Source organism: Condylura cristata, unplaced genomic scaffold, assembly GCF_000260355.1.
Source record: "Condylura cristata isolate star-nosed mole 26May11 unplaced genomic scaffold, ConCri1.0 scaffold00017, whole genome shotgun sequence".
Lineage (NCBI taxonomy): Eukaryota > Metazoa > Chordata > Mammalia > Eulipotyphla > Talpidae > Condylura > Condylura cristata.
Genome location: NW_004567118.1, coordinates 42,267,940 through 42,281,741, shown reverse-complemented (window position 1 = coordinate 42,281,741; position 13,802 = coordinate 42,267,940). Strand labels below are relative to the sequence as shown.

Sequence of the window (13,802 nt, the reverse complement as noted above, 5' to 3'; positions counted from 1 at the left end):
ATATGTGGTTGTGAGGAAAAAATGTTCTGGACTATTACTGTTATTGTTAACCACGAAAGAGAAAGGATAATGCTGTCTATGCCTCTGGATGAAAAGCTTTCCCAGTCTTCCCCCGGGCAGGTTTTAATACACACTGTGGTATTGCCAGCTACACTTCCCAAGCTTTCAGAAGCTTTTAAGGTTTTAATCTAGGCTCTTTCATTTTTTTCAACTTTTGGAAAAATGTCTTTATTTCAGATGCTTTGCTACAGAGTCAGATAATTCTCAAAATCAAAGTTTACAAATGATTTACACAGCACACTTATCCATACATATGTTAGTCAGACACGATGATATTTGTGCACAATATTTTAGTAGTTACATTATTTGCAAGCAATACTGAATTGGCAAAAACTGAGGAACTCCCAAAGACTCCTTCTATAACTGGAGCAGCAAAACATAAATTCTTTGCCTGTATCAAAAATTCCAAGGATGCTTTCAGAAAAGATGAATACCATCATGTATTGGCAACAAGAGAATGTTGAGGTCTTGGGAAACACTCTTGGCACATGCCAGTCAAAGCTAGGTACCAGCAGGCATGTTCTTCTTTAGTGCCCTCAGAAGTTGAAGGCCAGCAGTTCTCCAACACGTCACACCATGTGTTGACAAACAAAGGGATGTGCAGCCCTCCAAGAACTGAAGATCTGTGAAAAACACCTTTTCTTTACAATTATCAATGACTGTGGGGAGAAACGGTTTTTAAACCTTTTAAAGGAATCTATCATTTCCTTTCAAAAATATTGAAGTAGCATTGCACTCTAACATTATATAAGTTTCAATTCTGCATCATTATAAATCAACATGTGTACATACTTCACTAACTTCATGATGTTTTATATTTTCATTTTTGTAAGCACAATCTTACCTAAAACACCAAATACAAAACAAAATAGCTAAGCTGACACCATATGCTTAAAATAGGGGATACCCAGAAATTGGCCTGGTGTAACTATTTCCCTCACATTCTCCCCTAGTTTGCTGGGTCTCTGAGGAACACACTTAGAGAAACAGGCAGGCGCTCTGGGCGACAGTAGTCTTGATAACTTTAGTGACCCTGACATCTTTTCACATAATACTTCATATGGTAAGGTCCCAAAGTACCTTACTAGGTCTTGCTCTCCATAGGCAGTGGATCAGAGGCTTTCTTCTCATATATATAGTAAGCCTATTCCAGAAACTCTTCCAGTTTTACCCACAGACCCCTTCATCTTCTCACACACAAAGCCCTAATACCCCATCACCCTAAAACCCCATCACACAACAGCTTGCCAAAGATTTTTAGACTCGAGCAAATGGCAAAAAAAGTTGGATTCTAGGTGCTATATCTTCAACTCCAGGGGGAGGACAGCTTGGGTCTGCTATTGGTCTTTTGCAAGAGACAAAACTGGAGAAGAAAGCTGAGGGGACGGTGCGCCCGCTGGCTTCACCCTGCTGATGTTGATGTTCTGCTTGATATAGCCTGTGAAGCGTGTTAGGAAGATCTTCTGCACTATTCTGCAGGGGCCCACACATGATGGGATCAGGTTGAGGAAGTTTGCCTTTAAGAGAAAAAACATGAGTGTCCAGGAGAGAACAGAGAAGTGACATCTAAAACATCTCAGTTTCTGGGCCCCTCCTTGATGGCTCAACAGGTGAAAGCACAGCACTAAGAAGCTAGCCGTAGCCATTCAGCACAAGTTCAATCCCCACCCAGGGAGGTGACCCAGATGGCACAGTAGACCTCTCCTGACCCGCCCGCTGCTCCCCTCAGCAGTGTACTTTGTCAGTTTGTCTGTTCTGCTCCCCATTCTGTCTCTGGTGAATCTTCTCACTTTTTTCCGCACTTCTGGCCTGTACCCCAGTTCTGTATGCATAAATAAATAAATCCTTTTTAAAAATCTCAGTTTCTACCCATCATCTTTAAAAATATTTTTTCTGTCACTGGTTTAGTTGTTAGTTGATTTTCATTTTTACTTTATTACAATTGTTTCCCCCCAATCCCTTACAACAGGGGAGAAGAGGAGAACAGAACAAGATTCAAAACTGGGGTGGGAAGAACACACAGGACTATATGGTGATGGCACAAGAGTGAATTGGTAGTGGGACGTCCATGGGGATTACAACCAAGATGAAAAAAATGTACAAAATAAAAAAAGACGTGTGTGTATATGTGTGAGTGTGTGTGCTCAAATAAAAATATTTTTTCTAACTGTTGAAATGCTCAAATTTTATAAGTAGTTGCTAAATTTAAATGTCTTGAGACATTTCTCAGCAAGCAAAGTTTTCCTGTTTTCTCAGACACCAAAGCAGCCACTGTGGTATCATTCCTGAGGAAATTCTAAATTAAGAGAATGCTGTCCATGGTAACAGCCCACTCTTTTCTTTCTCTTAGTGAACATTTTCTCTTCTGGGTACAAGATCTTCCCATGTCCTCTGGTTCTTCCTACCAAAGTTCTATTAGAATTAGATTCCCTGAAAGAGTCAAAAATGTTTTCTATCACCTGGCTTGACATTGGAGACATAGCAGGTACCTGAATTTATGAAGGAGTTAACGAACCAAACTCAGCCACAGTAATTTGTAAATGATAAACATGGAGTGTTGCTTTTAAACAGAGGGAAACTGGGATCTCCCTGGTGGCACAACAGGGTAAAGCACTGCATTATGAGGCTCTCCCAAGCCACTGTAGCCCAAGTTCTATTCTTGGCCAGGGAGCTGACCCACATGGCACAGCAGATCTCTCCTGACCCTCCTGCTGCTCCCCTCAGCAGTGTACTTTGTCGATCTGCCTGTTCTGCTCCCCACTCTGTCTCTGGTGAACCCTCTCACTGCCCCTATACCTCTGGCCTGTACCCCAGTTCTGTATGCACAAATAAATCTTTTTTTTTTTAAAAAAAAGGAAGAAACCTCAAGCTGAGGCACCAATGCTTAATTATAAGCATTTCTGGCAGTAAACAGAAACCTTGGAAAGTTTTGTAAGGGAGCAAAATTTGCCATCCCAAAATGTCCCTTGGCACAAGGATTATTTAGGGACTGATTATTTTAAAGAAACAACAGATTAAGGAAGTTTCTCTGCCTTAACTGCCTAAAAAGGATATAGACCAATTGCCTGTGGCAGGAAGGGAACTATTGCCAGAGATAACTACAAAAAATGTGAACTAGGTGTGGTAAACTGGATGGAATTTAGCAAGTCCAGTTTGATCAGCCTATGTCCTTTTGTCTCCGCATTTAATAGCAAATATTTGTGTACCAAATGTTTATTCTCTCATGCTTCCCATCATCCTTTAAATTGTTTTCCACTCCTTTGAAGTTCCAGATCCCTACCCCTTACCCCTAGCTAAGGACAGCCCACAATGGCCTGCTCTTCAGAAGCCTCATTTCTTTGTGGAGTTCCCATACGTAGATAATTAATTTTGTTTTTCTCCTGTTAATCTGTCTTATGTTACTTAATTTTTAGACCAGCTTAAGGATCTGAAAGAATAAAAGTGAATTTTTTCCTCTCTCCTAGCTTCTTCTTGTCAACACATTCTACCTGTATCCCTGTATCTGCAACATGGGCCCAGGCTTCCAGAAGCCAATTATTTTTGTTGACTGTGTGATCCTGCTCTTGACATTACTCAGCTCCACTATTTCCCATAAAACCGAACACTCCCAGCCAGAGAAAAATGTGAACTTTTCAAAGACTGTTCATATCTCTTCAGGCAGCTCAGACCTTCAGATAATTGCTGAGAAAAGAAAAGCAAAGAATTAAAGATGGCTTCTAGGAACCAAAGTAAAATTCATGCACCAGCCATGTCCAAATAAATTTAAATTTACTAAAAGGTCCCCTTTTTCATCTGCAATCTTTCTATTGTTCTCCAACCTAAAAGGACTGTTAGCAGCAACCAGGAAAGTCTTAGTTTCAGACAAAAGGAAATCTAAGCTCTAGCTTCACCATTACCAGCCAGTAGTCTTCAGCCTTCTGATCCAGCACTGAGATTTGGTTTCCTCAGTCATAAAACAGAAGGATGATTTGTCTCACAAGATGATGCTCTGAAGCCCCCACATACCACCGGTACTGTATCTGAGAGGTTCCATCCCCACCTCAGTCCTCACCCTCCAACTATTTAGAGGTGGAGAGCCTCATGTCTGTGCCTCATCTCTATAACAAAAGGATGGTTTGTTTACCAGTTGATTTTACTTGTTTGCCCAAGACTTTAGTTCCAATACTCTCTAAATCCCAAAAAATTCCAATTTAACTTTAATGGCATTAATAATTTATAGCTTTTTGTTTGTTTTTCTCTTTTGCTTCACCAAATACAAAGACTTTTTCTTACTTGTTCTTGACATGTTTGTCAGAAAAGATTAGAATTTGCTACATAAGAAATCAAAAGAGAAAAGTGGGGGGAAAAAATCAACTCTTGACATTTAGAAGATCTTAGCTTTGCAAGGCAGGATATTGCCATAACAAAACAATTTCTAACTCAAGAAGTCAATATCCTACTCAAGAAGTAGGATTCTACTCAAGAAGTCAATATCCTGGAGGCCTAAGACCACAGATTCTCCTGGGGAGGAGAAAAGGGAAGAGGAGGGAAGGGATAGAAAGGGGAGGGGAGAAGCCTATGACTTTGTTTTCAGTATTAGCATGCAATGCTCACTGCACAAGTCCTTTGTTTCATGTTTGTGTTTCTAAAAGTTTCCAGGAATGGTAAGAACTTCTCATGCCAGATGCCATGGAAACTTACTTCCATAGTTGGTGGAGCCCCTGGTATGCAGAAGCAGGCTTGCACTTGTCATAAGAGCCACTGTTTACACCTCAGAAGTCAGCACACCCTTTAAGATAAGATGTTGCTTTTGTTTTGTTTTGTTTTGTTTGTTTTGTTTTGTTTTCTGGGTAGAAGATCATTGGAAACTTACTATCACCAAAAGCCAAGGAAAAATAGCAGCCTCCCAGTGGAAAGCCCTCCATGTTTTGGGTTTGCCCTTCCTAAGACTCCTGGAAATAGTTTCTGGGAGAGAGGTAAGGCAGTCAAGGGTGAGAGCTGCCAACATCAGAGTTATCTATGAGTTGAGCACGGAGGCCTCCAGCAGCTCTTCCCCCTGCTTCTCCAAATGCCTTTCACAATATTTGGCTATATTCCTCTTCACCAGCCTACACATAACCGCTGTCTTTGTCATGAAGGAGTGTAGGCAACTTCCTATGGCTCCTGAGTATAATTTCTGGGGGAGAGGTAAATGAGTTAAGGGTGAGAACTGCCAACATCACAGTTATCTATGAGCTGGCCACTGAGGCCTCCTGCTTCTCCAAACACCTTTTCACAACTTTTGGCTATTTCCCTCTTTACCAGCCTACCCATCACCACTGTCTTTGTCATAAAGGAACACAGGTGACTGTCCCAATAATAAGGAGGAGGCAGCTGAAGCTACCTGCACACCTGTCCTCCTTTCTTTGAGAAAGATGTTATCAATTACCAAGATTTCATGGGCCAGGCAACCACAGGCTTCATCTCCAAATCTGACATAATTCAGTGATTCTTTAACAAACTCGTCAGCAGTCTTGGTTATCATGTTGGCACCTAGGTGCTTTGTCATGGGGGTGGAAACAGCATACGGGGTCAGCACCTACAATGAGAAATAAAGACCGTAATGCAGAAGCCACGCATCCAGCCCTGACAAATTAACCCCCATTTAGTACCCCTTCATCTTCCAACATTTTCCTTCCTGTAAAAGGTGTCAAGATCCTAAATGATAATGGTATAGAACACAGGCACAGCTGGCTGTCGCTTTTGGTTTAAATTTGCTGCTCATTGGAGGTAAAACTTTGGCCATATGACATTATAGTTCTGTGGTGGCCACACCGTCACACTCTTTGAACCTGTCTGGTTGAAATGCACACCAGTGAAGGGGGTGGGGGGGAGCATGAGTCATACTTCAGATTGTGGTCGCCAGACTTTGGAAACAAAACCACAGGACACCCACTTAAATTTGAAGTGAATGAAATGTCAATGGCAGCATAATGTCTGAAGTATTGAATGGGATATACTGATACTAAAAAATTAATCATTGTCTGGAATTCAAATTTAATTGAAAATCTGTGTATATTTATGGCAACCCTATCTCAGAAGTTAATTTCCAATGCATATAACCAAAGTTGGAACAATTTAAAGGACTTGTATTCCCATTTTTATAATTTATTTAGAAGCCAGGCATGGCATATACCTCGTATCTTTCCTGTTATACAAAACTAACCAACCACACACTGAAAATCCAACATTGTGTTTCCACCTGTGGTCTCACCATGTGGTGACCCTTAATGAGGTTCATAACAGGATTTATTACTTTATTCCCAGACAGAGAGACCTTGGCAACTTTTGGAAGAATAAAAAGACCCATGCTCATTTTCTTGGCTTCAGTTTTCTTCATGTCACACTTGAGAGCAGGTTGGTTCATAATTGAATCTAATTAAAAATCAATAAAATCAATTGAATTAGTTCTCATGGAAATTAATGTTGTCATAAATTTCTATAACACTTTTCTTCCAATGGTCCCAAGTGTTTCTCTTGGAGAAATATAAAGAGCATGCACACCTAGTTTCCAGATAGAGAAATAATAGTGTTACTTTCAATTCTAGAATGAGTTTTGGTGGACAATACATAATTATGCGCAAAATGAGAACTCAATAAATACTGGTTAAATTGCATACTTATTCGATCTTCAAAATGATCTACAGAGGTTCAGACAAGTATTATAAGCCCCTTTTTATAGATGAAGAAACTGAGAATAACGAGTTTAAGCAGACTACATGGGATCATTTGGATGAGAAATAACAGAGCTGGGATTTGAAAGTGAAACCCAAGTCCACAATACTTACTACCTTATCTGGTACGAATATTGAGTACCAGCTCTATGTGTGTTTGAAGAAGCCAGTCCTTTTGTTTGTGTTTTTTCAAAAAGACAAGGTCATTAACCTTCTTATACTTGTTTGAAAAGCAATTCCCAGCATGGAGAGCAGTTCCAAGCATCCTCCCCCACCACCACTCACTCCTGCTGTCCCTTGGCAGCTATAGCATCTAGGGCACAATTACCTAGAAAGAGATGATGCTAACACTGTCATGTGGCTAAGAAGCAGTGGCTGTGCTAATCATTAGTGCTATTCACCAGTTATTTCTAGTTTTTCTTTCCCCAGACACATGATAGAATTGCACTTCCTGGATCTATCCTAGTGGGGCCATATAACCAGATTCGAGCAAAAATGACACCTATTTTCCCTCTCTCCCTCCCTCTTTCCCTCCTTCTCTCTCTCCCTTCCTCCCTTCCTTTCTTCCTCCCTTCTTCCATTTTGTCCTTCCCTCCTTAATTTCTTCACAATTCCTCCCACATATGACTGCTTCCTGTACCTAGGTGGAATTAAAGGCTGGTAGGCGGAGTCCCAAGGTCGACAGTGTTTCTGTGCCACCCTCACCCTGCTTCACTTCCTCAGCCAGCACCCAGGGCACAGTTGAGGGTGGCTGCAGGGGGTTACCACCTTGATGGTTACATGATTCCAACCTATCACATCCCCACAAGAAGCCATGGCCCTAGCTCCTTGTGGCTTCAGAGTAGCTAATCCCAAGGACTTGGAACTGTTGACCACACCTGGATGATGATTCCTTTTGCTTTATATTCCATCTGCAGAGCTTTGGAAAATGTATGCACAAAAGCCTGGAGGAAGAAAGAGAAACACCTAAGGACTCAGAGCCTCTTTTTCCATCAGAGACAACTTATTTGGAAGGGTACCACAGGCATTTAGTGCTTTATCATAAAAGGCAGCACTCATTTTCAGGAGTTAGGACTTCATTTCTTGGTCTAGGTGATACTCTCTGAATCACTGGGAATAGACATTTGTGGTAATTATTGACTGAGGTAAACATGCCCAGGGAAGCACATCAAGCCTGGACACCTTCTCCAAGGGCTTATTTTGCTTTGTTCTGTTTTGTTTTAAAAGATTTATTTATTGATGCTTACAGAATTGGGGTACAGGCCGGAGGTGTGGTGAATGAGAGGATTCACCAGAGACAGAGTGGGGAGCAGAACAGGCAGATTGACAAAGTACCCTGCTGAGGAGGAGCAGCGGGTAGCACAGGAGAGGCCTGCCACGCCATGAGGGTCAGCTCCCTGGTCAGGGATTGAACTCATGCTGCAGTGGCTTCATAGAGCTTCATAATGTGGTGCTTTAACCCATTGTGCCACCAGGAAGAGCCCCCAAACTCTTGTTTTTATGATGAGGGTCTGGAGATACCATCTAGGCCTCCAAAATAGGGTTCTGAGTGCTGACTGAATTTCTCTGGGTGCTGCACTTACACAGCTGTGCTGCTGCAAGGCCTCATCAGTCCCAAGGCAGCACCTTTTCTAATGTTCACCCCATCACCTGCTGGCTAACATTTCCTGATGGACAGGCAAATATCTCCATCAACTTACCAGATGACACAAAGGAAAATGTCAGTGTAGGAGGGGAAATGGCAGGAGGAGAAAGGAGAGTTGGATGACCAGCTACCACTCACCTTGGAGGCAGAATACAGGGAATACAGAGGCCAGGGAAAGAGGGCTGCCCCAGAAGAAATGTTCAAGATGAGCCCTTTCTGCCTAAGAGGTAAAGAAGCAAAATTTCAATTGTTTTTCTGCCTATTCACAGCTTAAAAAGAAAACAGAAGGCTCTTGTGAGTGCTGGAGAAACCCCATCCCCTCCAGGCTTCCAGCAGCACTCCAGGCTCTACCTCCGAGAAGCAAGAAGCTGGAGAGGAATGTCCCCTCCTTCAGGGAAAAGGCCATCACATACACTCAACAGTCAGTTGGTGTCAGGGTGTGGAACTCTGCTATAAGACTCCCCACCAAAATACTGAGCACCAGTTCAGTTCAGAAAAGACTCAGGAGAAAGGATGCTTCTTTCAGAAGGGTACCACATGAGTTTAGGGTCCCTGATACTGGTAAAGGTGATGCACAACAGGACAAGTATCATCTGTAGAATGCTGTCTTGGGCGTTTGACATTCTGTCATCTGTTCACACACGCACTGCCACACAGGTCTCTGGGTCCTTACTTATCCTTGGAAATTCAGTGTCCTTAATCTTTCTCAATTAGAAGGCTTCAATATGGAAAAACACAAGACACTGGACATTACAGTGTAAGGCCAATCCTCTTGCCCCTCTAAGGAAGATAAATCTATCAACCATTTACTGTTAAGAATACCACCTGAGAAAGACCAACTTCCCAATGGGTGTTGTAACAAGATTATAAAAACAAGAATTAAATGAAGACATTGATGGGTGGTAAATTTTACCACTAAATTGGAAAATTCATTTTGACAGGAGCTGAATTTCATAATAACAAAGAGATGACCTTGGTCTCAAAGTTTCTTTTATGCTCAAAACAAAGTTGTTTTGTTTTGTTTTTAAATATACTGTATGTTGAAATTGCTATTCTCTGATGTAGCTTACATTTGACCTTAAAGTATATTTACCTGTTTGCTAAGTTAGTCTGCCCCAAAAGTTATGCTCCTCCCATAATGTCTTTTCATCATAGTTAACAGTGTCTAAAGCAGCAGCAGCATAAACCCTCTCCTACCAATCCCATGTCAGCTGACTGCCAGGCCAGGAAGACCATGCTACTCTACCTTTCAAAAAAAGATCTTACCTTGATTCCATGCTTTTCAGAATTAGCTGTGTCATCTATAAGAGAAGTCCAGAGTTATACCAGAGTGAACTAAGTAAAAATGGTCAGGAAGACTTGGGAAGTAGGTGCTGGAGGAAGAGTCTAATCTTCTAGGGGACTTTGGCAACTGCTGACACCCATTGCTGACACTCTGGCAATATGAGTCTAGTTGAAGCCCACTGGTTTCAGAGGCTTTTGGTTTCTTCCCCATAAAGCTAAAGTCTCTCTGGAAAATGAGAGCATTGAGAAATTACAGAGATTGACTTATGGTCATGGGGTCAAGTGTCCATGAACATTTCACATACAAGGTATGAGATGGAGAAGACTACCTCTCCAATTCAACAGATGCCACAGGAGCAGTCTGCAATGGACAGAGAAATAGCCCCTCAGACAGAACATGTCTGTCCACTGGACTCACAATAGTATTCAGAACTCTGCCTACCACCCCACAAGCGGTCTTCCCTGTCAGTCCTGGAATTTAAATATCCTATTGAAAGACTTTTTTAAAACAGTTATTTTTGAAATTTTCTCAAAAGTACAAGTGAGTCCTATCTTGGGAGAAGATTTGAGATTGAGAGGATCCAAACAGAAGGGAGGGACAGAGAAAATTTTTTTAAAACTGAGACTGGATGCCTCTAGTCTATAATTGCCTGATGATTTTGATTTTACTTTATTGTAGTTATTTTTTCCTGATTCCTTTTTTGTTTTCTCTACATTCCTCTATAAGTGAGACCATTCGATTTTTTTTTTGAAATAATATAATAGCTTTTTTTTACATCATTTTGTACATTTTTTTTATCTCAATTGTAATCCCCATGGGTTTCCCATCACCAAGTCACCCATGTGCCATCACCATAGTCCAGCGCACTTCCCTCCCCCCACTATTTTTGATCCCATTCCCTACTCCACCCCCATAAAATGTCTCTGGTATATAGCTGTTCATTATTAATATTATTTTCTCGCCTGGTACATTATACTCCTGCTATAAGCGAAACCATCTGGTATTTTTCTTTTTCTTTCTGGCTTATTTCACTGAGAAAATTCCCTTATAGCTCCATCCATATTGCTGCAAAGTTTATCCTTTTTGATTGCTGAGTAATATTCTGTTGTGTAAGTATACTATATCTTCTTAATCCAGTCATCTTTTAAAGGATGATACAATGAATATATGAAATGAAATAAACAAATAATGTCTCAAAAAATAAAAATAAAATAAATAAATAAAACAATAAGCTGGGACTGGAAAATGAGTGCTTATTTATGTTGTATGAGTCACTGATATAAATTCTCAATCAATCTTTTCTCTCCCATCCTTCTGCTTCATAAGCCAAGCTCCAAATTATCCTCAGAGATTCCCCACAATGTGTCCACTGCTCTGGGAGAAGTGAGGTGGAGAGGAGCTCTCCAGAGGCCACAGGACTGACTCCTGAGTCACTGGGTTTTGAGGGAGGTGAGAGAAGGCTGAGGACTAGATGATATCATCACCTCTTCTCTGATTCTCTAACTTCATTAGAGAAGATTCTGCTACTACCAGCCCATAAGGGGTTAAACACTGTTTGATTGATAACATTAAAATTTTAAAAAGTCACTGGAGATTTAAAACCAAAAGGAAAAATTATGATTAAAATACTCAGAGACAGGGCCCTCCCTGGTGGCGCAGCGGGTTAAAGCACAGCATTAAGAAGCTAAAGCCACTTCCGCATGAGTTCGATTCCCGCCTGCCCTGGAGGTGACCACATGGCGTGGCAGACCTCTCCTGACCCGCCCGCTGCTCCCCTCAGCAGTGTACTTCGTCGATCTGCCTGTTCTGCTCCCTGCTCTGTCTTTGGTGAATCCTATCACCCTCCACATCTCTGGCCTGTACCCCAGTTCTGTATGAATAAATAAATATAAAAAAAATACTCAGAGACTGGCCCTCCCTGGTGGTGCAGTGGGTTAAAGCACAGCACTAAGAAGCTTAAGCCAATTCGGCATGAGTTCGTTGCCCGCCTGCCCCGGAGGAGGTCCACATCGCATGGCAGACCTCTCCTGACCCGCCCGCTGCTCCCCTCAGCAGTGTACTTCGTAGATCTGCCTGTTCTGCTTCCCTCTCTGTCTCTGGTGAATCCTCTCACCCTCCACATCTCTGGCCTGTACCCCAGTTCCATATGAATAAATAAATAAATCTTTTTTTTAAATAAATAAATCTTTAAAAAAAAATACTCAGCGATTTTGATACCATAAGCCAGTCTTATGCCAAAACTTCTCAAATTTGTGGATTGCTTATTTTTCAGAATTGTACTCATTGTTTTACATATGTCTACTATGAAAACTCTATAAAATGCAAAGACATGGCAATTCTTATATGATTCTTTGTACTCCAAATATAAACTTAGTTCCCACCAAAGCAGTAAAATAAAATGCGTCACCTAAAATGAAAAAAAGGTATTATTGGAGCAATGTTGGACAACACCAGCATTGCCAAAGTCTCTCAAGTTGAATCACTAGGCTTATTGGGCAAATGATCCCAATTAACAAGATAACACTGGACTCCATGGGTTCCTGTCTCCAAGTTCCTGGGATTTAGTCTCACATTCCACCTTGTCTCTGCCCTCAAACTCATTCTCCCATCTCTGTCTTTGATAGAGAAATCTACCATTTCTAGATGGCTCCTTTTGGAACAATAAAGCAATGCTAGTCATGTTTCCAACCAGCAGCGCTAGCTGGAGTGTGGCAAACTTAGAAGCGAACTTGTAATTTATTTTCTCTGTTATTTAGCAATGCCAGTGCCTACCGAGATATATTTCTTGAAATATCAAATCAGAGCATTTCATTGCTAAAGGAGTCAGGTGATTGTCAAATACACTTGGAAAACCCTGCGATCAAAAAGACCAAGACTGAAAGAATCACAAAATGTGAAAGATTTTAGCAGTAAGACTGCAGACAACAGTTGGACGTATAAAACTTACAATTACATCAGCTGGGGGCTTTAAAAAGCCATTGATTGCTCAGCATAAAAATAATATGTGTACCCAGTAAGACTGAGCAGGAAACTATAAAATACAAGTATGCTGACAGAGAAACAACAAAAAGTAAAAATAATCATCCTCAGCCCAATTGATCCACTGGGAAATAATATTTTTTGGCCTTCTCAGTATCCATCTTCCCTCCTTATGTTGAACACAACTTATTTAGATGAGACTGAGCTGTTCCCAACCAACTCCATATAAGCAGGGATCATATTTCATTCACTGCTGCAACTCACTGAACTTTCCAGCGTCACCAGGGCTTCCACACGCCGTTATGAATTGTGCTGGGCAAGGTGGACAGCTATGAGGATGAGTATGGGCTGCAAGTCCAGAGATTACTCACAAGCCATGATGAGAGCTCTCGGCATTTAAAGGAAAAGGGGAATAATGTGGGAAGAGCAAAGCACCATCTACTCTCCAAGTCACACAGTATCAGGCTGTGTCTAGTCTTTTTTTTTTTTTAAGATTTATTTATATATGCATAGAGTTCCGGCCGGGGTACAGGCCAGAGGTGCAGAGATGGTGAGAGACTCCATCAGAGACAAAGTAGGGAGCAGAACAAGCAGATTGACAAAGTACACTGCTGAGGGGAGCAGGGGGTGAGACAGAAGAGGTCTCCTGCACCATGTGGGTCACCTCCCCTGGGGCAAGGGATCAAACTAGCTCTGAAGCTGCTGTGACCAGCTTAGTAGTGTGCTTTGCTTCAACCCATATGGGCTCCAGGGAGGGCCCAGCTGTGTCTACGCTTAAGCAGCAACTTTTTCTGAATTGTCTGCCTGGAGAGGACTCCTCTCTTCTTATTAACACAAAGGTGCTTTATCAGCTTTATAGTAGTCACACTGTAATGTCTGTGCAGTTCACTCTAATTCAAGGGCCTGAGTGCTGAATAGCACCGGAGACATCACTTAGTCCAGCTTTTTTAAATAATAGATTAAAATTCTGAAGTTCATGCGGTTAAATAACGTGCCCAACACTGTAAAACTAATAGCTGAGCTAAGATCAGAATATATATTAACTTAAACTTTAATCCACAAATATTTTTTAAAGATGTAATTATTTATGCTTACAGAACTGGGGTACAGGCCAGAGGTGTGGTGGGTGAAAGGATTTACC

General features: G+C 41.5%; 1 protein-coding gene across 1 annotated transcript in view; it reads right to left on the bottom strand.

The window, feature by feature from the left end:
- Positions 1 to 1,397: 1,397 nt before the first annotated feature.
- Positions 1,398 to 13,802, bottom strand: part of HSD17B3 (hydroxysteroid (17-beta) dehydrogenase 3) — a 39,857-nt gene continuing 27,452 nt past the window's right edge. Inside the window, exons 7-11 of the mRNA XM_004685177.1 lie at positions 9,664 to 9,698; positions 8,536 to 8,617; positions 7,631 to 7,696; positions 5,468 to 5,617; positions 1,398 to 1,577 (exon numbers count right to left, since the gene is read on the bottom strand). Coding sequence (XP_004685234.1) covers positions 1,398 to 1,577; positions 5,468 to 5,617; positions 7,631 to 7,696; positions 8,536 to 8,617; positions 9,664 to 9,698 — 513 coding nt within the window. The remainder of the gene's footprint in view (positions 1,578 to 5,467; positions 5,618 to 7,630; positions 7,697 to 8,535; positions 8,618 to 9,663; positions 9,699 to 13,802) is intronic.